Source organism: Petaurus breviceps, unplaced genomic scaffold (assembly GCF_028583685.1).
Source record: "Petaurus breviceps papuanus isolate PSGF00001 unplaced genomic scaffold, PetGlider_PUasm1.0 98, whole genome shotgun sequence".
In the NCBI taxonomy this organism is placed as follows: domain Eukaryota; kingdom Metazoa; phylum Chordata; class Mammalia; order Diprotodontia; family Petauridae; genus Petaurus; species Petaurus breviceps.
The window spans coordinates 57,668,279-57,694,371 of NW_027187460.1; the positions used below are offsets into that span (position 1 = coordinate 57,668,279).

Here is a 26,093-nt window from a genome sequence, read left to right on the forward strand (position 1 = left end):
GTCATCTATACTCATTATTTCTTATAATACAATAATGCTCCATTATATTCATATACCATGATGGTATAAATGAGTATTCCCCCCAGGGAAACAGCATAGTACAATAGAATGGGTAGTGGATTTAGAGTAAGAGGACCTGAGTATTCTTTCACTGAGTACCTGTTACACTGGACAAATCATTTAACTTGGTCTCAGTTTTATCATTTTTAAAATGAGACTAGGTGTTGAATCAAATTACCTATTAGGTACCTTCTGACTGGTCTCATATTGTGTATGCATAGGAAGAAGAGCTTCACTTCATAAGGGAAACTTCACTTTTCATGATTTCAGACCCCATGTTGCTGCAAAATATCCATATCTAAAGCCAACATGATCCTTGTGATACTATTTAGTAAATATATAGTGGAAAAAGACATGGATGTGAAGTAAGGAGTTGTATTTCAGTCATTTCTTACTCTTTGTGACCCCATGGACCAGGGGTGGGGAACCTACAACCTCAAGAACACATGTGGTCTTCTAGGTCTAAGCCTTTTGACTGAGTCCAAGTTTTACAGAACAAATCCTTTCATTAAGGGGATCTGTTCTGTGACATATGGATTTAGTCAAAGGGCTGCACTTATTGACCTAGAGGGCCACATGTGGCCTTGAGACCACAGGTTCCCCATCCCTGTGTGACTATACCGTCCATGGAATTTTCTTGGGAAAGATTTCCATTCCTTTGCCAGTTCCTTCTCCAATGAATTAAAGCAAACAGGTTAAGTGACTCACTTAGGGTCACACACTAGTAAGTGTCTGAGGTAGGATTTGAACTCAGGTCTTCCTGACTCCAGGTCCAGTGCTTTATCTACTGAGTCATCTAGCTTCCTCCTAGGCAAACAGAGGTTAAATGACTTGCCCAGTGTCACACAGCTAATAAGTATCTGAGGTTGAATTTGAATGCAGGTCTTCCTGACTTCTCCCTGCCCCCAACTCTCTATCTACTGAGCCATCTAGCTGTCCCTGGAGTAAGGAGACCTAGGTTCAAATGTTTCTTTTTTGTGTCTGTGTGACTTTAATCAGATTACACATTCCTCTGGAACTTAGTAACTTCATCTGTAAAATAATAGCACTGAATGAGATGAGTTCTAAGGTCCTTTCTATCACTAAATCTCTAATACTATGGTGGAGAATCACAGAATACCACATACTCAGAAAAATTTACCCAATAATATAAAAAGCATAGTGGATATGTACACTTTCAGAATATTGCCAAATCTTACTTACATTTTCAAAGAAGTGGTGCAAAAGACATATAGGGCAATAAAAGGAGGTAGGGCAAAAAAGGAGGTATTGAGAGTGAGAGTGAGAAACACATGGACATTGGTTAAAGTCACAGTGGAAGATGTTTGGGAGACAATGAATCATTTTACTGGAAGAGACGTGAATAATTTAAAGTCTGTATCAATTGAAAAATAGCCACATAGATGAAATCATGGATTTTTCAAAGCATCAAAGTATTTAAATCAAAGTTAACTTATGCTTCTCCAATATTCTATCCATTTTCTTGTCATTTAGTCTCTTCCCAGTTTCTTCAAATATCATCAAAAGATGGATATTCATTCTTTCATTAATTCCCCCATTTGTTAGTGCTCGTGGAATGTTATAATTCATCACTTTCATATTTAAGGACTATTTCCAGTAACTTCATTAATTAAAGATAACAAGAAATTTTAGATAGAAGCAAGAAGATAGATGAAGCAAGAAGATAGATGTTGATGTAGACCCTTGTGCATTAACTAGACCCAGGAATAAATGGATGATCTTTCTGTCCCTTGCAAGTCCAGAAATTAGGACTAAATAAAAACAGGCAAGAAGTTCTAGTAGGTGAAAGAGAAGAGAAGTTGTGGAGAAGCAGATAGTTAGGGATAACCCAAAAGGAAAAGATCATTGTTTGATGTTAAATTGTCTGTTTGCAATGAGCAAAGTTTAACGAGACACACTACCTCTTGAAATATTTTCCCAGAATTTAAAGTTATAACATCTACTGTGTTGCTTTTTAGCAGGTATTCTATCTTGTGTTATAGAACCTCAGAAAACCAAAGCCTTTTAAATTTGTAAAGGAGTTAAGAGGTAACAAGATAATGATTCCTACTGAACTTTGATGTGACATTCTTTGGCTGACTCCTACACAAAGCATACAACCTCTCACTCATCATTTTAGTCCAGCCTTTACCTGAAGTATGAAAGCCTGGCAAATGGTAATGAGGCCTTTTTTGGAGACCTCCATCAATGGGAAATTTACTACTTTATTAAAGGCATTTTTATGTTCCTATATTTTTTTACTCTTTGTCAATTTTAGAGTTCCCTCATTTCCCTTTCCATTCCTACCAACCCCCACAGGAACAAAAAGAAAAAGGTTTAAAGAAACCTTATATTACTTTTGAAACTTTGACAATCAAATTAAGCACTGTGAAGTGCACTGCTTCATAGAGACAAATTGCTTCCAATTTCTGCCTCCTACTGCCACTCAGATAAGGAATTATTCATTCTCATTATGGTACCACTTAGAGACAAAAATAAAAGATTTTTCCATTATACAAGGAGCAACATCTGTTATTAATTTTGAAATCTTTTGGCAGTTGCATGTTATTTTCAATGTTGATTTCAGCCTGCCTGCATTTCTTTTCTTGAAAGTTTGAAATGAATTGAATAAAAGAATGATTAAATGTCACCCAGATTTTCACTTCACTTAGGTAATCCTATGTTAAATCACATGACACTAAGATTATATGTGACTTCCATAAGTTTCCAGGGGCAGGTCAAGATGCACACAACACATAGAGACAAATATTATGGACACTCTGAGATTCCAAAATTGGATAATACTATACAATTCATATGCCAACATGAAAAATAATTCCTTATACTAAAAATAATGGTGCCAGAGAAAGTAACTGCTTAATCTTTTACTTTAGCCAGCTATGAAAAACAAGTGGTAATTAGACTATAAGGACAGAACAAGTTGAAGAAAGGAAATTGTTTAATTAAAGAATTTGGGAGGATAGGGGAGATTTAACGTGGAAAGGAAAGGACCAAAAACAAATGTCACTTCATTGCTATTCAACTCATGAACACAGATAATAAAGTAACAAAACTTCAATTTTTAAAAAATCAACATTGTTTTTGAGGAAAATATCATTTTTGACATGATATATTACTTTTTTTTTTTAAAGCAATCGGGGTTAAGTAACTTGCTCAAGGTTACATGGCCAGTTATTTCTGGGTGTGGTGCTGAGTATCAGAGCCCAGATTTGATCCAGGTCATCCCGACACTGGAGCCGGTGCTCTTACTTGCTGAGCCACCTGGCCGCCCCTTGACATGATATATTACTGACTACTTACTGGATGAAATACTGACTGGATGAAAAATAGTTTAATTGTTTAAAAACACAATACACACACATGCACACACACACATACACAAATCAAGAAAACAAAATGATAAACATCCAAGGGTTTTGGAGGCATTAATCAATAGGATTGCAAAAGATTGGCTATTCATGGGACACAAAAAGGAAATGAGAATAAACTGGAATTTAGGTAAATGCTTGTAATTTAAATGAGTAAAGGCAAATAAATATCCTTTCATCCTTCTATCACTGGAGTCTAATATAATTCTTAACAGATAGTAGGTGCTTAATAAATTTTTCTTGATTTGAATAGAATAACTGGAAAACACTAGAATCAGTTGGTAGCTACACAGAAAAATGTGAGTTGCTGAGAAGTAACCAATAAGGCTTTGGAAAAACTAAAACATAACTGAACAAATCAATTTCTTTGAATGCTGATATGCCAAGTTACACAGATAATAGAGGTGGAATATAATCTCTGGCCCTCTCCTCTGATTACCATGATAATACTGCACTATACTACAAATAATTGGAAAATGTGGTCTAATTTCTTCTCTACAGCTATAAGCTAATTTGGGGAAGGGATTTTATCTTACTCACTGATGCACAGGAAAGGATCTTAGAAGTCATTTAGTCCAATCTTCTCTTTTAAAAATAAAGAAATGGAACACTTAAAAGGTTATATGATTTGTCCAATTTCTCATCTCTTTCCTTGTTGCCTAACATTGTCCCTTTGATATATTTGTCAATAAATATTTATTAAATGAATTTTTAATAAATGGATATATTGTAAAATAAGTGAAAATTTTATTAGCAACCTAGGAAAACATTGCCAAGATGAATGACTCACTTCATGTTTTCCATTCCCTAAAATTCTAACTCCAGTACAGTGATAAGGTCAGTTGTCAGAGTGATAAACTGTGTCCAAATTTTTCTGATACTCATAGATTTTCTTTTCTCAAAAAATTCCTAAAGATGTTTCATGAAGCCATTGAGTTTCATAAAACACAGTATGAAAACTATTTCTAAAACAAATATGTAGTTCAGATTCTATATAGGATACTGAACAGAAAGCCAGTCTTGGAAATAAGAAGATAAGGGTCCAAGTTCTGCTTCTAATACACACTGGCAGTATGACATTGGGCAAAGCACTTAATCTCTCAGGAGCCCCAGGTAACTCTCTAAGACTGTAGGTTTCAGGGAAGGTGCCAACCTGCACTGGGAAAGGTAGTTTTCTTATCTGGAAGCTCCCTTGCCAATGAAATCCAAGGTTCAGTTTTTAAAAGTACCTAGTTAGTTGTATACAACTGATTGGTGATCATATCTAAATTATGCTTATCAGTAATTGCATCAGTTTGAAGAACAGATGCAGTGATAGGACTAAGAGCATTTCATTTATTTTTTTTATCATTAATCTTGATGAAGGCAAGTAGAAATGTGTTCTTCATCCTACAGAAGACAGAATAGGATGGTGCTCATCACACCTAAGAAAACCAAAGGAATTCAAAGTAACCAGCAACTTGGACTTAAGTTCATGAAGTCCAATTGACTATCGGTAAGTCAATAAAATGATGATGAAAAAAAATCAACTAGATCAAGAACAAGAAGAAAGTGTAGCTATATGTAAAGACAGCAAGAAAAAATTTTGAAAATTAAGCTGAATGTGAGTCAGCAATAGAGTGCTGTTATATAAAAAAAGAAATGGACATGAGATAGGGATATATAAACTGGATTATGCCATGCAAGAGTCTGGAAATAATCCTTCTATATTTGGCCTTGGCTGATGCTATCTTCAGTACTAAAATGCAGTGTCCAGATCTGCTTTGCATATTTTTAAAGGATTTTGAGAACAAAAAGAGAGGACATAAAAGAGGAATATAAATGATGTTCCTACAAGAGAAGTTTTAAAAAGTTGAAGTTATTTAACCTGGAAAAGAGAAAGCTACCAGGATGACTGTCTGTAAATGTATAGTGATTATCAAAAGAAGAATGCCCATGCCTTGTTCTCTAGCACAATAAATAGCCAAAGTCAGAAATGGACTAAATGGGCACCAAAAGAGAATTTGGTTAAACACAATCAATAATTACTTATCAAGCTCTAAACTATATGCCTAATACTATACTGGGCACAGGACATTCCACTACAAGGAATGAAACAATCCCTACTCACAAGAAGCATACATTCTAATAGGGGAGGACCATGAAAACACATATGAATTTATGTCATATAAATATATAGTGAATAAATGAAAAATATTTTGGACAAGTTAGGTTTAAGATGTCCCCAGGACACCAAGTCTGTCCCAACAGATAAGTGGTGATATGGGACTAAAGCTCAGAAAAAATGCTGGGACTGAGACATGGATCTAGTTATCATTTGAATAAAAATGACAGTTATAACACATGTGAGCTAATAAAGTTGCTGAGTGTTGTAATGGTAAGGAGAATTTAAAGATCTTCTCTGCCCCTTAATAGGCCTAAGGAAAACTACCTGCTTTACCCATTTAGCAAACTCTTTCCTTCCACCACAGGGTGCTTGTGATTAAATTCAGCCTGTTAGGGAGCAGGGAAGGTCTTCAAAGCAAAGATCTTCAAAACATACTGGCAGGTTTGGTTATGAAATCATAATCCTTGGAACTTTAAAAAAGTAGGATAGATAAAGTATCTTTTCATCCAATGGCATACGAACTCAAACTAACTATTTAATCATTTAATTGAAACTACTCTTTTCAAAACTACCAATTATTTCTTGATTGAAAAATCCACTAGCCTCTTCTCAATTCTTTCTCAGTCTTCTTGTCCTCCTTGGAACATGTGACACTGTTAATCTTCTGCTTGATGTTCTCTCCTCCCTAAGTTTCTGTGACAAATGTTCTCTCTGGTTCTCTATTGTTCTAATTTCTCCTCAGTATCCTCTGCTGGATCTTAATCCAGGTCATGACACTAAGTGTGCATGTTTCCCAAAGCTCTGTCCTGGGCCCTTTTCTCTTGTCCCTCACTCCCCTATGTTAAATTATTCTCTCTATGCAAATGATTCCCAGATCTAAATACCCAGCCCTGATCCCTCTTCTAAGCTCCAATCTCATATCACCAGCCACCTTTTGTATATTTCAATTGGATTTTCATCAGCATCTCAAACTCATTATGATTGAAAGAGAACTCATTATCTTTTCCCCAAACTATCTCTTCCTCTTTTTCCTATTCTATTTAAGAGCACTACTGTCTTTACAATTACCCAGGCTGGCAGCATCAATGTTATCCTTGTATCCTCACTCTCACTCACTCCACATATTTAATCTGTGGTCAAATCTTATTCCTACCTTCACAACCCCTTCTCTAGATTGACACAGCCACTGTCTGCACACTGGCACTCTGATATTGTCCTTCATTTACACTGTCTATACCTTGAATATACCTATTTATTAGTATGTTATCTCCTTCTTTAGAATTTGAGCATCTAGAGGGAAGAGAGCATTTTTGTTTGGCTTTCTTTTTACTTTCTCTGTACCTCTAGAACTTTGCTAGGTGCCTAGTTCTTAATAAATGTTTGTTGACTGACTGATTTTTGACATATCACCTGAGAGCCACATTTACCATGTGAATGAATAGTGGAGATGTGGGGCAATTTCAATACTGTAACATGGACACTCCTGTCCATACAACTGTCATCTATAGGGAAGGATTGCTTTACTTGCTTTCCTTTCCAAAGTGGAATTGTAGTATAGTTGGTTGCACATGTAGGACAGCATGGGAATGCTGTGAAGTAAATAACTGGAAGATTCAGGTAAAAGAAGACAAAGATCATGGGATCATGGATCTAGAGCTGAAAGGAACCTCAGAGCCCAATCTAGTCCAAGTACCTCATTTTACAGGTCAGGAGACTGAGTCCAAGACATGTTGAACAATTTGTCCAAAGAGACATATGAATAAAAGTCAGAGGTGAAATGTGAACCCCAAGGTCCACTGACTCCAAGGTCAGGGCTCTCTCCACTGTACTACACTGCCCCTAAGGGCATCCTCTTTGCTGCTCATTGCCATCCAAAGGCATCTCTTAAAAATAAAGCTAAGGAATCCAGGAACGGTCAAAGTAAGAATAGTATCATGAAAGACATTTGGATTATTTTTGTGTTTACTTAATGTAGTGGCAATTTGTAGATAGTTTAGCTGCATACAGAAAATAAAATTTACCTGCTTGAGCTACCTTGAAAGGTTTTTGTAAGGATCAAATGAGAAAATGCATATAAAAGATCTTTGAAAGTCACAAAACATCATGGAAATAGCCAAGTATAATTTAGAAACGTTTTATTGTCTTTACTGAATTATAACCTTTAATTTTTCTGTAATTTACATGTACAGTTCTTATTGTATCCTTGCAACAAATGACCAAGCCTGCAATAAATTTAGCCAGAAATTAATGTTTCTAATAAATTTTATGTGGTAAAAATTGAAGGTATTAGTTCAAGAAGGAATATCAGGGATGGGTGAGACCTTGGAGAAGCATCCTCTTATCCTTCCTCATCCTTCATACAGCCTCACTTTTAAATTCCCTAAGATATAAAAGGATCTATTTTTTCTGTGTTTTTTTTTTCAGAAAGATGGGAAAGTGCAGGTTTTTGGAGGCATTGGTACTATTTAAGTAAACGAAATTATTCTGTGCTCTAGGGTGAATTGATCACTATCTTAATGTCCTACTTTAACAATTAAAATTATATTAAAATTGAATAAACATCATTAAAATTCAACTGAAATAAGTTTACAGAAGTACAAAGTCATGTTAAAGAAGTAAATGGTCAATCATTTAATACAGACTAATTGAAGTCAAAGGGGCTTGCCTTGACTTTGAATATTACCACGTATACATTTTAACAATAAACACTTTTATAGGAATTGAAATGTTCTTCATCAGACCAATCTGAGACCTAAGATTTTAAAATATGATGTATCTATATTGTAATTTTTTTAAACTTAAGAGAATTCTGGCTGGAAATATTTAACCAATCCACAAAATCAAAGCAGGGAAATTAATATGTAATCAGTGAATAACTGTGGGCACAGAGGATTAAAATACAGAACTTACCTTTTTCACTTACACTCTCACTCTCAATCTCAACATCATCACAGCTTGTGTATTCTGGTGTGGAAGCCAATTCCTCTTCTGAGCTACTCAAGGAGACCTGTCGCATTTTACCTCCCTTCTTTGTTTTATGAGGCTTCGGTGGTGGAGGTCTTACTGACTCAGACTGATCTGAGCTGAGGGAATCATTCCTTAACATGGTTTCCATTTTTTCACGTTTTGTTTTCCGGACAGCAGAACTGGGATCTAAGTGATGTGGTTTCCTTAATGAGTCAGTGCGCCTCATGTCAGGTCTATCAATAGGGATTGGACTCCTCCGAGGGGTTGGAGGGCTATGATTTGTGGTCCTCTGACGATTAGGACTGGGTCCCTGAGTCTCTCGAGTTCTTTCCATTGAATAAGAGCGCTGGTTTTCCATGGCGGCCCTGCGCTCTGATGTGGACCTTTGCCTTGACTGCCGTTCCATTCTTAGCATAGGAATCCTAGAATCTTCAAGTTCCGTATTAGCCAATGAAACATCACTATGCCTTCGCTCATGTCGTGCTCGGGACACTTCAGCATGGATACGCATTTGTTCTTCATAAGGCTGTGGCTTTACTGGGTAACGAGCCAAATTAGGGTCACTTCGGTAGCGTGCTTGGTATTCCTCCTCCCTTCTTTGCCTTTCATATTCATCCCTATTCTCCACATCCTCATCATCTATATACTCTTTGGAACGTCTACGACTTCTCCGGTTGGAGTCCCTATAATCTACATGTTCGGGTTCTTCGAACAATTGAGGTCCATGATGAGATCTCCTTTCAGCATAATCTGAAGGAGATCTAGGCATTGCACTGTCTGATGTAGCATACTGGGAATATTCGTCTCTCTCTTCCTGCTGATCGTATCTTCTATTCTGTTCTCTGGATATTGAAGGGCTCCTTTTCCTAAGCAGTCAAAGAAAATATAAGTTAAGAAGAGTGAAGATTACATTTCTTCATGTCATGGTGATTCACAGAGTAGATGCAATATTAAAAATCAATCACATGTCAACTCAAAAGAAGTTATGCTCTGCTTTTTTCTGATTAAAATACAGTAATTAATATGGAAATGTTTTGCATGATTGCACATACAAAATTTATATCAAATTGCTTACTGTCTCAGGGAAGTGGGATGGATGAGAGGAAGGCAGAGAATTTGAAACTTAATTTTTTAAAAAATGAATGTTAAACATTTTTTACATGTAATTGGGAAAAATAGAATATTATTTAAAATAGATACATCATAATAGAAATGTTATCAATATCCATTTCATTCAACTGAAAATAATTTTATGACATAATTATTGAACTATTTTCCACTACATAGTTATACCATTAAGTATGTCATGGTCATCTTCCACTTTTCCATCTACATTGTAGCTGAACCTTCTTTAATGCGTGTCTCCCTATTAAAATGTAAGCTCTTCCAGAGCAAATACTACCTTGCTTTTCTAATTGTATCCCTAGCACTTAGCCCAGTGTTTTAAACACAGTAAGCAATTAATAAATGCCTTTTCATTCATTAATTCATGAGCTTCCTTCTACAGATTCCTATTAATTTGGAAACATTTGATGATGCCCTACATTCTTTAATTGTTGCCTTTTCTTGGAGCTATGTGACCCTGGGCACATTGCTTAGCCTCTCTATGTCTCCTGGGTAACCTTCTAAGTCTATGGGTTGCTTAGCTGTTGCTGAATTGTAGTAATTCAAAGAGTTTCCTCATTAGAAATCCCTATATCATTTAAATTATAGATCCAGACCCAAAAAAAACAAAATTTTATATGCCCAAGTAGACCATCAAGCCCTGAGAAGCAAAGATTTTACCTCTGACTTCTTTGTGCTCATGGGATGTATCAAAATTGTATGTGGTGGACATTCAATAAATATTAATTTTGGACCCATTTTAGGTTATAAATGAGAATATGGATTTTTAAAGATACCATCAATTGACTTAATATTGTATTTCTGGGTATCATTGATTTCCTTCATGTATAAAACTGAGTATATTATCTTTCCTTTATAGACCTACTCTTTACAACTTCTCTATTTCTAACTGTGGCACCACCACTCACTGCCAATGTGAGAAGTCTCGGCCTTATCATTATTGCTCCCATTTCCCTTCACATCACAGTTACCAACTTCTGTCAATTCTATTTTGGCAGCATGTCTCCCATCTGTTCTTTCTTCTCTAGCCCCACTGCCACAACTCTAATATAAACTCTCATTGTCACCTGCCTCCCAGGCTTTCCTTCATCTTTCATACTGCTGCCAGGCTTAACTTCCGTATCTGCAGATCTTCTCCTGTCACTCATCTGCCCAAAATATCCAATGGTTCCCTATTGCCCAGTAAGTAGAATTCAAACTCCTTTGTCTGTAATTCAAGGCTATTTAAAACTTGGCATTACCCTATCTTTCCTTATATTGCTCTCTTCTACATATGCCATGCTCTAGTTAAACAAGACTATTCTGTGCCTCTGTGAACATTCCCTGTGTCTTACTTTCTGTATGCCTTTGCTCACATTTTTCAATTCACTCAAACCCTATGAAATCCCTACTACATATAAAACACTGTACTAGATAATACGAAGACAAAAACAAAATAATTCCAGAGTTCAAGGAGTTTATGCCCTTCTTCTCCCCTCATTTAAATTCTTAGCCACTATTTTTTTTCCAATTCAAATATCCCATTCTCCATGAAGTCTTTTCACATTTTCTATTGTTGAAATTAATCCTCTCCTAGGCTATCTTGAAACACTTTGTTTTGTACTTCTTTAATGTACTTATCCCTAAATGGCGTTCATCAGGTGTTCAGCCTTGGTAGTGTTCTGTTCTGTTCAATATATTTACTAATTACATGGATGAAGGTATTGATGACATGCTTATCAAATGTATCATTGAATATTGTAATCATTTGTATATGCATCTTTCCTGCCTATTAGACTGTAAGCTCAATGAGGGCAAGAGCTCCGGTTTAGTTCAACTTTAATGGTCCCTTAAAGTCTCTGCATCTGGTGTTTTGAATTTATTCATATATTCCACAAAGATTTATCTAGTGCTTATAACTCATTGTAGACAGTAATGGTTTGTTAAATTGAATTTAATTAAATTTACTTAAACTAAAAATGAATTACTAAGATAAGAATCTACTGGTTAGTGACCTTCAATTACTGTTAACATTGTAAGTCATAAATATAAATTTTTCATTAGGTTTCAGGAGAAAGAAAAAAGATGAAAAAATAAAATCTTTGAAAGATTTGCTGATTGTATTAGATACTATGGTTTCATAAAATGAAGAGTAGTATGAAATTTATAAGCATTTTTCACTCAAAATATTTAAATAACATAAATATTTATAAATAAATATTTTAAATATTAAATAAAATATATTTTAAAATCCTTAATATAGGATTTTCTAAATTGCATCTTTAAAGGAAACAAGTTGTATTTTCTTTCTCTTAGGCACCAGAATTTTCTTCTTATTCTTGACAAAAATCAATAAGCATTGATTAGACACTTACCACATGCCAGGCACAGTTGTGCACTGGGGATATGAAGGATATTATTCTTGTTCTCAAAAAACTTACATTCTATCGAGTGAAACAGTACCTACCACTTTGGTTCAGAACCTCACCATCCTTCACCTGGACTATTGAAGTTCTTTCCTAATTAGTGTCCTTGCTTTAAGCCTTTCCCTATTCTAACCAATACTCCACACAACTACAAAATATCTATTTTTTCTTTAAGTACAAATATAATCATGTCATTCCCCTACTCAATAAAATCTAGTCACTCCCTGTTTCCTCTAGGACAAAATATAAACTTTTATGATGTAGAAAACCCTGCACAACTTGGCCACAACCTTCCATTCCAGCCTCATTGTCTAGTCCTTCCCTTCCCATACTCTACAATCTACCCTAACTGCCTTTCTCTCTTCTTCTCACATTAGACATTCCTCTCCCTTCTTGGTGCCTTTGTACTGAACTAGGGTGGTAGTTGTGTGAACAGAGAACAGTAGTCAGATGTGAGAGATGCTGTATTGGTAGAAATTATAAGATCAGGAAGAATGAGGAGTTGAAGATAACATCAGGATGATGAGGCTCTGACACAAGAATAGTAGTGATGCTCTTGAGAGAAGTGTGGTAGAGAAGGGGATTTACAGGGACAGATAATGAGTTCTGTTTGGGATGTGGTAAATTTAAGATTCTGGAATATCCACCATGAAATATCTAATGGGTCATTAGTGATATGGGAGTCATAAAAGTGATTAGGACCATATTGAGACTTACTGAGAATATAAATCAAGGAATCAGTTGCCTAGAAATTATTGCCAAACAAATAGTAGCTGACGTGGTCAAAATGTAGTGTAGAGAGAAAAGAGAAGCTGGTACAGAAATTTGGGATACATTCACATTATGAGGGTATGATATGGGCAATAAGCCACCAAAGGAGATTGAGAAAGTGAAGCCAAAAGAGAACAAGAGAATCAAGAAGGAAGTTTGGAGAGGCTGGTCAACAGTGCTAGATGTTGCAGAGAGGACAAGTAGGTGAGGACTAAGTTTTAACAATTGAGATATCTTTGGAGAGAGCAGTTTCAGTTGAATGATGAAGACAGAAGTCTCAGTAAAAGGAGCTGAGAAGTGATTTTGAAAACAGCAAGTAGAGGCAATTCATAGACAGACATTCTTCCCCCTAGGAGCTTGACTGAGAAAGGGATGAGCGATATAGAATGATACGTCGAGGGGATGGTAGAGTGTAGTATAATTTTTTTCTAAGGATGAGGGAGGCTTAAGAAAGTTTGTAGGCAGCAGGAAATAAGCAATTAGAGAGAGGTTGAAGATGATGATATGAGGAGAGGAAAGAGGAGACGAGAATAAAATGATTGAGTACAGCAATCTCCTGGAGATGGCTGCAAAATGCTGGACTTGCCAAGTCAGTTTACTGGTCAGAAAATGGGCTTCAAGTCCTGAAGCTACCATTCACTAGCTTTGCAACCTTAAGCCAGTAACTTAACCTGGCTGGTATCAATTTGCTCAGTAAAAGTAAATGGTGGAAGAATGTAATTTTCTTTTTTTATGTATCCAGTGTCTAGAACGGTAACTTGTACATAAACAAAAGGAATAAAAACTATGATTTTGTCAACTTGGGGAACTCCTGGTCTATGAAAACCTTCCACCCACAGATTCAGCTTACAGCTCATATATAACTATGGAAGAGAACGAGCATTTATTCAACACCTACTATGTGTCAGACCCCGTGCTAAGCACTTTATGAATATTGTTTTGTTTGATCCTCACAACTCTGGGAGGTAGGTGCTATTATTATCCCCATTTTACAGTTCAGCAAAGGTGAAGTGATTTGCCCAAGGTTGCACAACTAGTAACTGTCTGAGGCTGCACTTGAATTCAGGTCTTCCTGATTTCAGAACCAGTGCACTATCCATTATGGGACCTGGTAGTTCTCAAAGGGTCTTTGTTTCTCATCATCCCATCAGCTTTCTAGTTATTCCTGGAACAGGAAAGACTGGTAGCAGTGTCTTCATCAGGAAACAAAAACAGACTGGATGGGATTAGAAAAAAGAGAATCAAGGTTCCAAAGTAGGCCCAGTAGAAAACTACAGTGTGGCTAAGGGGAACTTCTTGAGTATCTGCCCCATAAAGGGAAAAAAGGACTTCCAGTAAGCAGAAGCTGTGTCATTATCCCTTTATCACATCAAGTGCTCTGGCTGAGCCCACTTTCCTATGAACTTGGTGTGTGTGCTTGGCAGTAGGAGAGTGTGTCGTAGACTTTGGGTGGGATATTCTACACCAAATGCTTGTACCATATCATCTTTGTCAAAATTAATTAACTTTTAGAATAGAGTATTTACTAACTAATTATATCAACTATTAGTCATGGTGAGGGGGAAATGCATTTAGGAACTACAGAATTAAAAAAAAACCTCCCAACCTCTCAGGTCTAGCTGCTTCTAGAGTCCTGAGGGTTATAACTATGCTTTGGTCCCCTGAATTGTCATGGCTCTATACTTGTCATAAACATCAGAATTATAAATCACCAGATGTCCCATAAGATGATGAATTTTTTGTTCCCTTTGTATTTATAAAACCAACTCCTTTATTTGCTTCTCTGAGGAGCTTACATGCTTGAGGGGGAAAAATATATATGCATGTGTAAATACAAAACATAAATAAGTTGATTGCAGTGTGGAGGACACTAAGAACTCGGGGGGATCATGGAAGACTCATATGAGGGGACAGTTTTTCAGAGCCTTGCAGGAAGTTGGAGGCTCTGTAAAGCAGAGGAGAATACTATTCTCCTGGCATGAGGAATAGCTTATATTAAAGCACAAAGGCCAGAAAGAGTTTGTTTCGTGTGGAGAACAAGCACAAGAGCTGGACCAGAATGTAGAATGCATGAAGGGGAGTAATGTGCCATAAGTCTGTAAAGAGAGGATGAAGTCAGGTTGCAAAGGGCTTTAAATGTCAAGCACAGACATTTGTATTTTGTTCCAGAGGCAATAAGGAGAAATGGAAGCTTCTTAAGCAGGGAAGGAATAGGATCAGACCTGTGGTTAAGGAACCTTAGTTTGGTGACACCAAGGATACCAAGCTGAAATGTGGTATAGCTCCTACTCTCTCAAGGAGTCTGCAGGCTAGCAAGAGAAACAGATGTTGTCACAAGTAATTATAATACAAAGCAGAATGTAATTAATTTAAAGGAAAGGTCCAAATAAACTATAAGAAGAGATTGTTTCCAACTTAGAGTATCATTCCTATCCACTAAATTGAAACTTGAAAAAATCTTGCAACTACAACATAATATTTCATTTTTCAGGAAAAAAAACATCCTAAAATCAGTTTTGCCATCTCAAAATACTTTCCTTAGGTTAAAAAAAATCCTATCTAAAGCATCATATATATATTTTGCTCACATCATGTATATTCAATTCCACGACTTCATAGTCCTCTCTACTTCTGGATGTTATTATCATCAACTATGAGTAATGGGACAAATTTTCATCATTTTAATATCCAAGCAATACTCTCTCTTTCCCACTGCTATTATTCAAAAACAACTTTAGAACTGGTTTTAGCATCCTTTCTTTTTTCTTTTTATTTTATTAGATCTAACTTTACCTCAATTTTTCCATCACAAAACACCTATATCAGACTCTTTTCCTTTATTCCCACACATGTAATTCTTTGCCATTTGATTTCTGTTCTCCCTCAGTATCTTTTTTGTCTCACATCTGTCTAACTACTGACACTTCCATTTCCAAAATGGTCATTTTTTTCTGTCAGTTTTCTGCTTAGAAAACAAACAAACAAAAATCTTAACTGGCAATTACTTCATTGCCTCCATGATACAGTAAATGGCAGGAGCTGCCCCTTCTCCCTCCAGCCACACATAAAATCATCCTCATAAATCTGTCTCATTTTATGACTTGGTCTCTGCTCAGTTTTTACTTGTACCTTCCAGTGAAACCATTCATAGTATTCTTAACCATCCCCTACAAATGAAGCATTCACTTTGGTCAGTTGCATTTTTATATTCTCTAGTAGTCACTATGCTATGCATATTATACTCATGTTACTAATGTGTATGTAACAACTAATGATCTCTTTGAAATTTCCCATCAAAAACTTTGTAAGGTCTCTTGGAGGACTCATCCCAATAAATATTTTTTTCAGTTAAAAATTAAAAGCAATTTAAATTCTAATATATTATTACCTCAGCAATTTATATACCTTGTAATTTATTTGATTTTTAAGTTACTTCCCTTCATTTCCTTAAGAATCTTAGGAATTACAGCCTGTACCACTTTACATATTTTATCCAATTCCAAATAAACTCTTGGTTTTTCACATTCTGTATAAAATAATTTTTAAGACCTTTAAATTTTTTCTGCCAGTAATTTAGAAACATTCACAAATGCAGTAAACATACTCAGGATTTTTCAGCTGAAAACCGTAAGTGAAGATATTATTTCTCTAATGAACTGAATCAATATTTTTATAATGATACATTTGAGACAACATACTTTGAGTAATCTTTTTTTTAATTATTGTGAAAATTTTTGAAAAATGGTCATCTTCAGAATCACTGACAATATTCTATCAAAGCACATTTTGTATAAAATCATTTTTCCTGAAACATAATCCAAGACCCACTTTTAAAATTGTATTCCCTATACTAGATTTATTCTTTTATAATCTCAATTAATACGACCTCATTTAGAACTTTCTAATGTATATAAAAGAGTTAAAGCAATACCTGGAATAGTTAACAATGTGGGAAAATACATCAATATGAATAAAATTGCATGAGTTGTGAATCACTGATATCATAAAAATTAAGATCACATTCCATTATTATAATTCTGCAATGCATGCATTTTAAAACCCTATTTCACAAATAAATTCCAAAATGTGAAGCTATTAAAGCATGCTGCTCTTAAGCATTTGACAGAAATACAAGATCCTACGAAACATAAAATAGACAAGTGTCTTTTAATTGCTACCAAAAGTTTAAATTAAGCAAACTGGTGGTATCTTTACTCACCAAATATAACTCAAAAGAGAAATCTCACATTACTTTTTCATAAGGAAAATTTAGTTCATTTCTTTACTATTTTACCTTTTGATAAACCCGTGCACATCTGTCGAGCATGAAGCATCATATCCAGGAGAATACATCAATGCCTGTGCCCAGCAGTGCTTTCATTTAATCCTTCTAGCTCCAGTAAAATCATATGAACAGGACTTAATCAGGTGATGGAAAAGTCCCTTACTTGCTTACAATCTTTTTATTTCCCCCAATAGACTATTTTTTTAAAGTGTGGTATAAAATCAACACTAATTCCAGGATCTAGGCATAACATCCCCCAGGGATAGCCTGGTGGTTGAACTGTGGGATCGGAGTTACTCTTTAATGCTGTTACTATGTGCTGTATATAGTTAGAGGTCAATTAAGAATGTTCCCTATAAGGAGGATTATGGTACTTAGCTGATTAGTTCCTCACTAGCACTGAATACCAATCACGGAATGCAGCCAAGGCATTCTAACCCCCAAGCTTAAAACAAATTTCAGTGCTAGGCTAGGCTAGTTCATATGCTAGGCCTTAGAATTATGATATTTCTAAGATAAATGTGTTAATAGCATCCATTACTGAGAAGCATCCTGGTCATTCTTTTGCCACTAAAAATATTGAAATGTTCTAAATATATATTTGCATAAAAGTCATTTTGTATAAAAGTAACATAAATCTTTTCTCAGTTATTGAAGAATAAAGTTCTTCAACTTGATCTAAAATGGGTCATATTTCCAAAACATAGGATGTAGCAGTGTTCTATTGAAATTTGATATTTCCCTTGCAGCAATTTCATAGGAAATAACAGATTGATGACTTGCAAAGACACTCTTCCCTTACCAAAGCCCTCACTGATCTCCCTCTCATTGGAACTACTAAAGAACTGAGAGTTTGTTCCAAGCTATATTTAACATTAAGTTATAGCCCGCCTTTTCTAGTTCTAATTACATCATGCAATTTTAGTGAATACTCCCATTTAGGTTGAAAACTTCATGAGGATAGGAATGATTCTTCACATTTTGGATCTACTCATCACAGACCAATTGATCACTCAAAAAACACTGTTAGGAAGCAGTTACTGTGTGCTAGGCACTGGGATAAGCTATAGAGAAGCAAAGAAAGGGGAAAAAAACAGTCCCTGCCCCCAATGAGTCCAAATTCTAATGGAGGAAACCATAGGTAAATAACTCAGTATAAACGGGATATAACAGCTAGATAGTAGATAATCTCAGAGGGGAAAGTACTGGCAACTAGCAAATCAGGAAAGACCTTGTGTAGTAGGTAGGATTTTAGCTGAGTCTTAAAAGAAGCCAGGGAAATAAGAATTGGAGGAGAGGAGAGAGCATTATAGAAATTCAGTCCTGGCAGTATAGGGATTACAGTACTACACACAACATATATTCATTTCATTCACTGATTCATTAAATAAACGTTGAATGCCAACTATAGACAAAGTACTTGGTTAGGTAATGCTTGTGACCAATTTGCTGCTCACAAACAAACAAACAAAAACAAAACAGTCTTCTATGATAGACTAAGCAGTTTATGTGAAATTGACTGGTTTTTTTTTCCTTTTACAGTAATATCTAAATAAATTTTAAAATTGCAAACACACTTTCAATTTAACCAGAAGCTAAAATGTGCTTGTCCAAAACAGAACTGTAACACTTCCAAAATGCATAATGTCATTGTGGGTACTCCCTCCACATGGTTTACATCAAAACCCCTCTAAAACTTCATAGGTCATCTTTGGTAGTAACAATAGCCAAAGGTTAATCACCTTGTGGCATGCCTAGCATTGAGGCCGGAAGGAAAGAAGGAAGGGAGGGAGGGAAGGAGGAGAGTGGGAGGGAAACAGAGGGGAAACTATCTATTCATGTTCCTATACGTCCTCATCTACTTCTCAGAATTTTGCAATATAACTTCCAAACACTACTACTTAACTGAAACTTCTTCCAAAGTTATGAATAATTAATTCTCTTAACAGTATTTTTAATCACCTACTATGTGCTGGGCACTGTTCAAGGCTGGGGATGAAAACGCAAAAACAATAAAACAGACCCTCCCCTCAAGGAGTTTATAAGTAGAACTTCTATATGCAGTATACAAGTAAAATGGATTCAAAGAGGACATAATATAAAACAATACCTGTCCTCATGGAGTTTACAGTCTCCCTAGGGATGTAGGACTTATATCTGTCAGAGTGACCAATGAGAGTATAGTTAATAACAGGAATTCAGGAGGAAGTGATCCAATAAGTCTTCTGATAAGGAGATGAAGGACTATAATTACACTGGGACATTTGAGAGCAACCAACCCATCTAGAGAACCTCCCTCCCCTTTTCTCTCAGTCCCACATACAAGTGACTCCTACCCCCAATGATCTCTTCACTCATCATTCCATCCAATGGTCTTTTCCCAGTCTTCATCTTTAATAACCTCTTTGCAGCATCTGACAAAATTTACTTTTCCTTCCTCTTCTATAATATCTCCTCTTGGGTTTTTATGATATTGCTCTCCCCGACTCTGTTCCATCCTTTTTTGATCTCTCTTCAGTTTCCTTTCTTGTATCAGCATTCATGTTCCATCTCCTAGATGCAAATGACCCCAAAGCTCTGCAGGGGTTTCTTGTCTTTTCTTTCCCTGTAATCTCCTTTTTAGTGAAGTAATCAGTTTCCATGGACTGAATTATCATCCCTATGAGGATGACTTCCAAATCTTATATTCCAACTTTAATCTTATGAACTGTACCTGAAGCAACAATGAAGTTTTGTGAGACATCTCTACCTCTTTATATCTGTTGAGAGTACCATCGTGTTTCTAGTTACCCAGACTCACAATCTCAGAGTGATCATTGAGTCTTTTCTCTCTCTCTTATCTCACATATTTACTCCCTTTTCAAGTTCTGTCATCTCATACATCCCTCCCTTTCCTTCCATTAACTACCCTCGATTAGGTCCTCATGACTTGTCACACTGACTATTACAATAACCTCCTAACCAGTTTGTCTTCTATTCTCTTTTCTCTACAATCTATCCTTTGCACAACTCCCTATTGGAAACTCCTGAAACCGACCATGTTATTTATTCCCTTTTACACACTCTGGTAAATATGGAGGTAATGACCTATTGGCTGTTCCCTGGGCTTGACATTCTGCCTCCTCTATGAGCTTTTTCATAGGTTGCCCCATGACTGGGATGCTCTCCATCCTCACTTCTCCCTCTTAGAATCCTTATTTTCCTTCAAGGATCATCTTAAGTACTGGCTCCTATGTGAAGCCTTTCATGAATCTCTCATTTCCCTATTCCCACGCTCAAGCTATTAGTTCTCTCTCCTTCCTTGAATATGTCCTTACCAATGTTCATGTTTCATCCCTATCCTCCAGGAGAATGTAATCTCTGGGAGACCACTACTATTTTTTCTTTGTTTTTTTCTCTCCTGGGGTGCCTATCACAATGCCTAGTATATTGTAAGGGCTTAATGAATGTTTGTGTAATTGAATTTCTTTAAGGCATGACCCAGTTGACACCTGCTGCATAGATTCTTTCCTAATTCCTCTAGCTAAAAATTATCTCTTTTGCCTAAAAGTTTTCTTTATGCCTATTACATTCTATGTTGTCACGCTTATTTGCATTTTTAAAATTGTTGTAAGCCCCTGAGGTCAAGGACTGTCATTTTTCTTCTTTGTATCCCCAAAGCATAACATGGTTCCTAACACAGTATTTGCTTAATCATTGTTTGTTGAATAGAACTGAACTGAATCTTTGATCTCTCTCTCTTCCTCACATCCAATTAATTAACAAATCCAGTCAATTTTTACCCCAAGTGTTCCCAATCTTTTGCCTCCCTGGTTTTCCTACCACCACAAATCTAGTTCTGGTTCAATTACCTCTTACTGGAACTACTATAATAGCCCACCTGATTATTTTTCATTCCTCAACCCCACACCATTCCCCACCTAATCTCTTATCTACAGCACCAGATTGCTAGTCTTGGAGGGTCCTTGTTACATACACTGAACTTGAAATCAGGAATAACTGTTTTTAAATCCTTGCCCATGTGACCGTAGACAGGTCATTTAACCTGTTCATCTGTAAAACAAACTAGATATCTTTTAAAGTACCTCCTTGCTCTAAATCTGTGATGCTATCACCCTAAGTCACCATTTTGATCTCAACCATCCTCTACTCTATGTGTGAATAAATGGGAAGTGTACTTGGTGTGGAGCCAATTTTGTGTCTGCCACTTACCACATATATGACCATTGACAAACTATATACCTATCCTTTCTAGGACTTTAGTTTCCTTAGCTATAAAATGAAGGGGTTAGACTAAATGGCTTCATAGATCTTTTCCTACTACAAATCTATTATAATATGACCTCCAAATTATTTTGTGTGGTGGTATTTTATTATAAAGAATAGTTTGTGTGTGTGTGTGTGTGTGTGTGTGTGTGTGTGTGTGTGGCCTTTGAAACATAACGAGGAAACAGCTGGTTCTCACCCTTCCTGTTGAAACTTGACAAATGAAACAGACCTATTTATATAGTAGGGGAGAAAGGGAAGCATCATATACATGCTCCTCTAACCTTTTCTTGCTCCAGGACTGCTAGATTTTATTCTTTTTTGCTCCTCCTATGTCCTTTCCCACTGAAGGAAAAAAAAGAATGGTATATTTTCATTTTAGTGAGGGCTTGACACATGGGCACTGACAAGGGAAAAAAAACACTGACTGCACAAGCTTATTCTTTGAAGAAAATTTATCTTAACCAGAGCAACAAAGTACTGTCACCATGGCCACCCAGCAGGACAAGGCAGCAGCTTTATTCTATAGATCTTTCTTTGTGACAGGATTTGTCATAATAGGATATTACCTGTAGCTTTTGTGTGTGAATGAACAATCCTATACACAGAATGGAGTATTTTATGTGTTCTTATATGACTGAAGAGAATGATAAAAATCCCTATCACAATGCCAGCTGACAACCACAGCCACAGACATCATCTGATCTATTGAAATCCATTAAATATGTTTTTTAACCTCTCAGTCAAAAGAACATTCCTTCTCAGGTGGATGTAGGCCCATGCAACCTGTCTGTTTATATTCTCTATCTATCTGCAAATCAATTATGTACATGGTCACAGGATGCTAAATGAGGAAGTAAGGCTCTCAACTGTACAGTATTGGTAATTTTTTAAAGGAGATAGGCAAGTACACTTAGAGGTAAATAATAGCACATTACAGAGTTTACTTTTATGTTGATATAATTTCTATACGGTTCTTTTGTAGTATGGGAAGTGCATAACATAAGTGTGGGCTGTTTAGTGGGATTGAATGCTAGTCTCAGACCTATATCGGAATTTTTAATTTGGTGCTAAAAATCCAATCCATATGAATAATTTTGATCTTCATGTTCTAATGTGTGTAATTCGTGAATGTTGACTTGATCTGTCTGTATAACTTTCATGTAAATTCAGTGACTCATAGACTACAGAGTTATCCATGTGGTGAGGTGTTGTTGTTGTTATTGTTCAGTATGTCTGACTCTTCATGACCTCACGTGTGCTGTTGTTTTTTGTTTTGGGGGTTTTATTTGTTTTGTTTTTTGGGGGGCAAAGATACTGATGTGGTTTTCCATTTCCTTCTCCAGCTCATTTTACAAGTGAGAAAACTGAGGCAAATAGGGTTAAGTGACTTTCCCAGGGTCACATAGTAAATGTCTGAGGCTGGATTTGAATTCAGGTCTTATGGACTCCAGGCCTGGCATTCTATCCACTGTACCACTTAGCTGCCCGGTGGTGAAATATAACAAAGTAGGAAGGCAATTTCAAGTCAGAAGACTCAAGTTCAAAGCCCATCTCTGATACTTAATACCTGGATGACCTGAGGCAATCCAAGGAACCTTTCTGAGCCTCAGCTCCCAACCAAAATTAAGTGTTTGAACTAGATTACTTCAGAGGTCCCTTCTAGGTTTAAATTGATGATCCTTTGAATTGTTGAGTCATACCCTAGAAGAAAGGGGTGTGTGGAGAACCCTGCTACCATCAAAGTAATTTCTAAGTAGTCAGATGTATATAGCAGACATTTGGGATAAAACATAACTTATAATCTTTAAATAAACTATTTGATAGATTTTTTGTGTAAGGAATTGATTTTTAAAAACTAAATCTTTAAATCCTCCTAAGATATAGACTGTCCTACAAATTATATCAAGTAATCAGCAATCTCAGTGTGAATTAATGCAAAATAAGCTATAATTTTGGAAATTTTAACCCATTTTAAGATATTAAACATGATATCATGATCAAGGAGTATATTGGCAGGTGATGAAAAGGACTTGCAGAAGGAAGCTAAAGTGTAAGCAATTTATAAAATCAGAATTTTTGAGCAGGAAGGCATCTCAGAAGTCATCTTGTCCAACATTTTTACTTTATGTATGAGAAAATGGGAACCCAAAGATATCAAATTTTATGTCCATACTTAAGAGTCAGTTGTGTGAGACTAAGTCCCAGTTTTCCAAATCTCTAGTGGCTCTCTTCCTAAATCTGTTCAGTTTAGCCAACATTGTCTAGAAAAGAAGGGATAGACATGAAGAGCCAATGTAAATACTTTAGTTCTTTCCCCATGTACATCATTGGAGTGAAAAGGGTACATCACATGATCATTGTTAGAGGACATCTTTCTCTCATTCAAATCTCCTTACTGGAACAACAGTCACCAAGTAATTCTACCTTAATTTGTTTGCCCAAATACATTCTTTTCTTGGGAAGACTCTTTGCTCACCAGGCCATATGGATATTCCAGTTCAATTAGCAATCACATTTCTCAATATAAATTAATATACTGGTATTCTTGTTTAATCATGCCCTGAATTTGCTTTTACCAGCCTAAACGTTCCTAGGCAAACAAAAGAAATTATGTTTCAGAACCTATAAATATGAGAAATGTGCTTATTCTTCCCCCCGTCCCCAGATAGACTGACTACATGAAACTTAGGAACAGGCAGCTCTCTACTATTCATTAATTACAACAGTTTTAAAGAAGGTTTCTTTAACCTGATAATCAGTTACTTGTAGAACAGGAGCTATGCCAATCAAGGGATATAATTACATCCAGTAGTCATAGGATAGAGAACTAGAAGAGATAGTAGAGATCATATAACCCTACTACCTCAATTTACAGATAAGAAAATTAAGATCCAAGAGGTTAATTGACCTGTCTAAGATCACACAGGCCGCAAGTTGCAGAGGTGGGATTTTGATTCCAAATCTTTCCACTAATCCATTTCCCATTCATTTGCTCCCTCAGACTTCATCCTGGCCTCCAGAAACTCATCATCCTCCAAAATCACATCAACTCATAAACTCATACCTCCTCAGTATCTATCTCCTGTCCCTGGGACCACACCCTCCCATTGATTGGAAAGGTTGGAGGATGCACATGAAAGGAGAGCTCTTCTCAGGTCCTTCAATAAAGAGGTCACCCAGAGCAACCATCTCATCATTTTCCACCTGGCTGAAGTATTTCATCATGCCCATACCAGTACCCTTTGACTCCCCTCCCACTTCCACTTTTCAGCCTCTTTTCATGTGTTATCTGCCTCGTTATATTGTAAACTCATTGAGGATAGGGGCTGTCTTTTGCCTTTCTTTGTCTCACAGCACTTAGCACAGTGTCTAGCACATAGTCTCCGTTAATAAATGTTTATTGACTGACTGATTCTATCCTATGCTGCCACTGTGAAATGGGACCTTCATCTGAACCAAGTAAGATGGTAACCTAGAACAGATTACTTAAAAGATGCTTGGTGAAGATCTGGAAAGGGAAGGAAGCAGTGATTTCAGCATCGTTGGTAAAGACTTGCACTTAGATACAAAAAAAAAATCACTTTTCATGAATATAAAATGGGGAAGGCATGCATAGCCAACAAGTTGTTCTGAAAAAAATCCAAGAATTTTCATCATCTGTTAGCTCAGTTTTAATATGACAGACAAAAAAAAACCAAAGTAAATAAGACCTTAGGCAACAAGATGAGTGGCATGACTTTTAGAAATAAATAGATGATGGTCACAATGACTTCTGCCCTGGTCAAATCACATCTGAATATTATGTTTAGGTCTAGCACCATGTTTAGCGAAAGGTGTTAATAAATTTGAGACCATTCAGAGTAGAGCACCTAGAATGATTACTTAATAGGGTCATCTTTTCACAACTTAGAAAACTTAGAAAGAATGTTCATCCTACTGAATGTTCAGTCCTGTCTTGGAGTAAAGAAATCTGGTTTTGAATTTAGCTCTTTCAGTTACTATGAATACAATCCTGGGTAGGTCGGCTTACAAATCTGGACCTCAATTTCCTCTTTTTGCAAAGCTCTATTGTATCAGTTCAACATTCATATTCACCATAAGTTCATATAAACATTTTCAGTGCTTCATTCTCAATTTATTATCAAAAAATAGTTTTGTTATAACATTGGAAATTTCTCACAAGAAAATAATTCTGAAAAATTTACATTAAAGGAGGGGCAAATTTCATTCAAAGAGTTTATATTTATGACAGTGACATCTAATGCTTGATTTATTAGTAAGTATCTATTTCATATAACCATCAGGACAATCATATGAAACTATATGTAAAGAAATTTGCAAGCATTAAAGTGCTATATGAAAATTAGAAATATCAAGGATTAGGCTGAGATTGGAAGAAGCAGTGTGGGGTAGTGATGGTGCCTGGCCAGTACTTCCTCTCATATTAACTAGTTATGTAATCATAGGCAAATCACTTAACCTCCATGTGCCTTAGGCACTAATGAAATCACAGATCCTTTCTGCATGTGTAACAGAAATTACCACTTCGTTTATTTACAGTGTACTTATTTTAATTATAAGCATTGTGCAAGCTGAACACTGCAGTTGTATTGCAGCTTCCTTGAAAGAGCTAAAATTTACCTTCAACTACTTAAGAGAGCTTTCTAAATTGTTCTGATTACTTAATAATATTGTTTCAAAACACAAATAATTCA

General features: G+C 36.1%; 1 protein-coding gene across 2 annotated transcripts in view; it reads right to left on the reverse strand.

Moving 5' to 3' along the window:
- The window catches only part of RIMS2 (regulating synaptic membrane exocytosis 2), a 574,369-nt gene that overhangs the window by 499,697 nt on the left and 48,579 nt on the right, over nt 1-26,093 (reverse strand). For both annotated transcript variants that reach the window (XM_069081283.1, XM_069081282.1), the window contains exon 2: nt 8,467-9,389. In XM_069081283.1, coding sequence (XP_068937384.1) covers nt 8,467-9,389 — 923 coding nt within the window. The remainder of the gene's footprint in view (nt 1-8,466; nt 9,390-26,093) is intronic.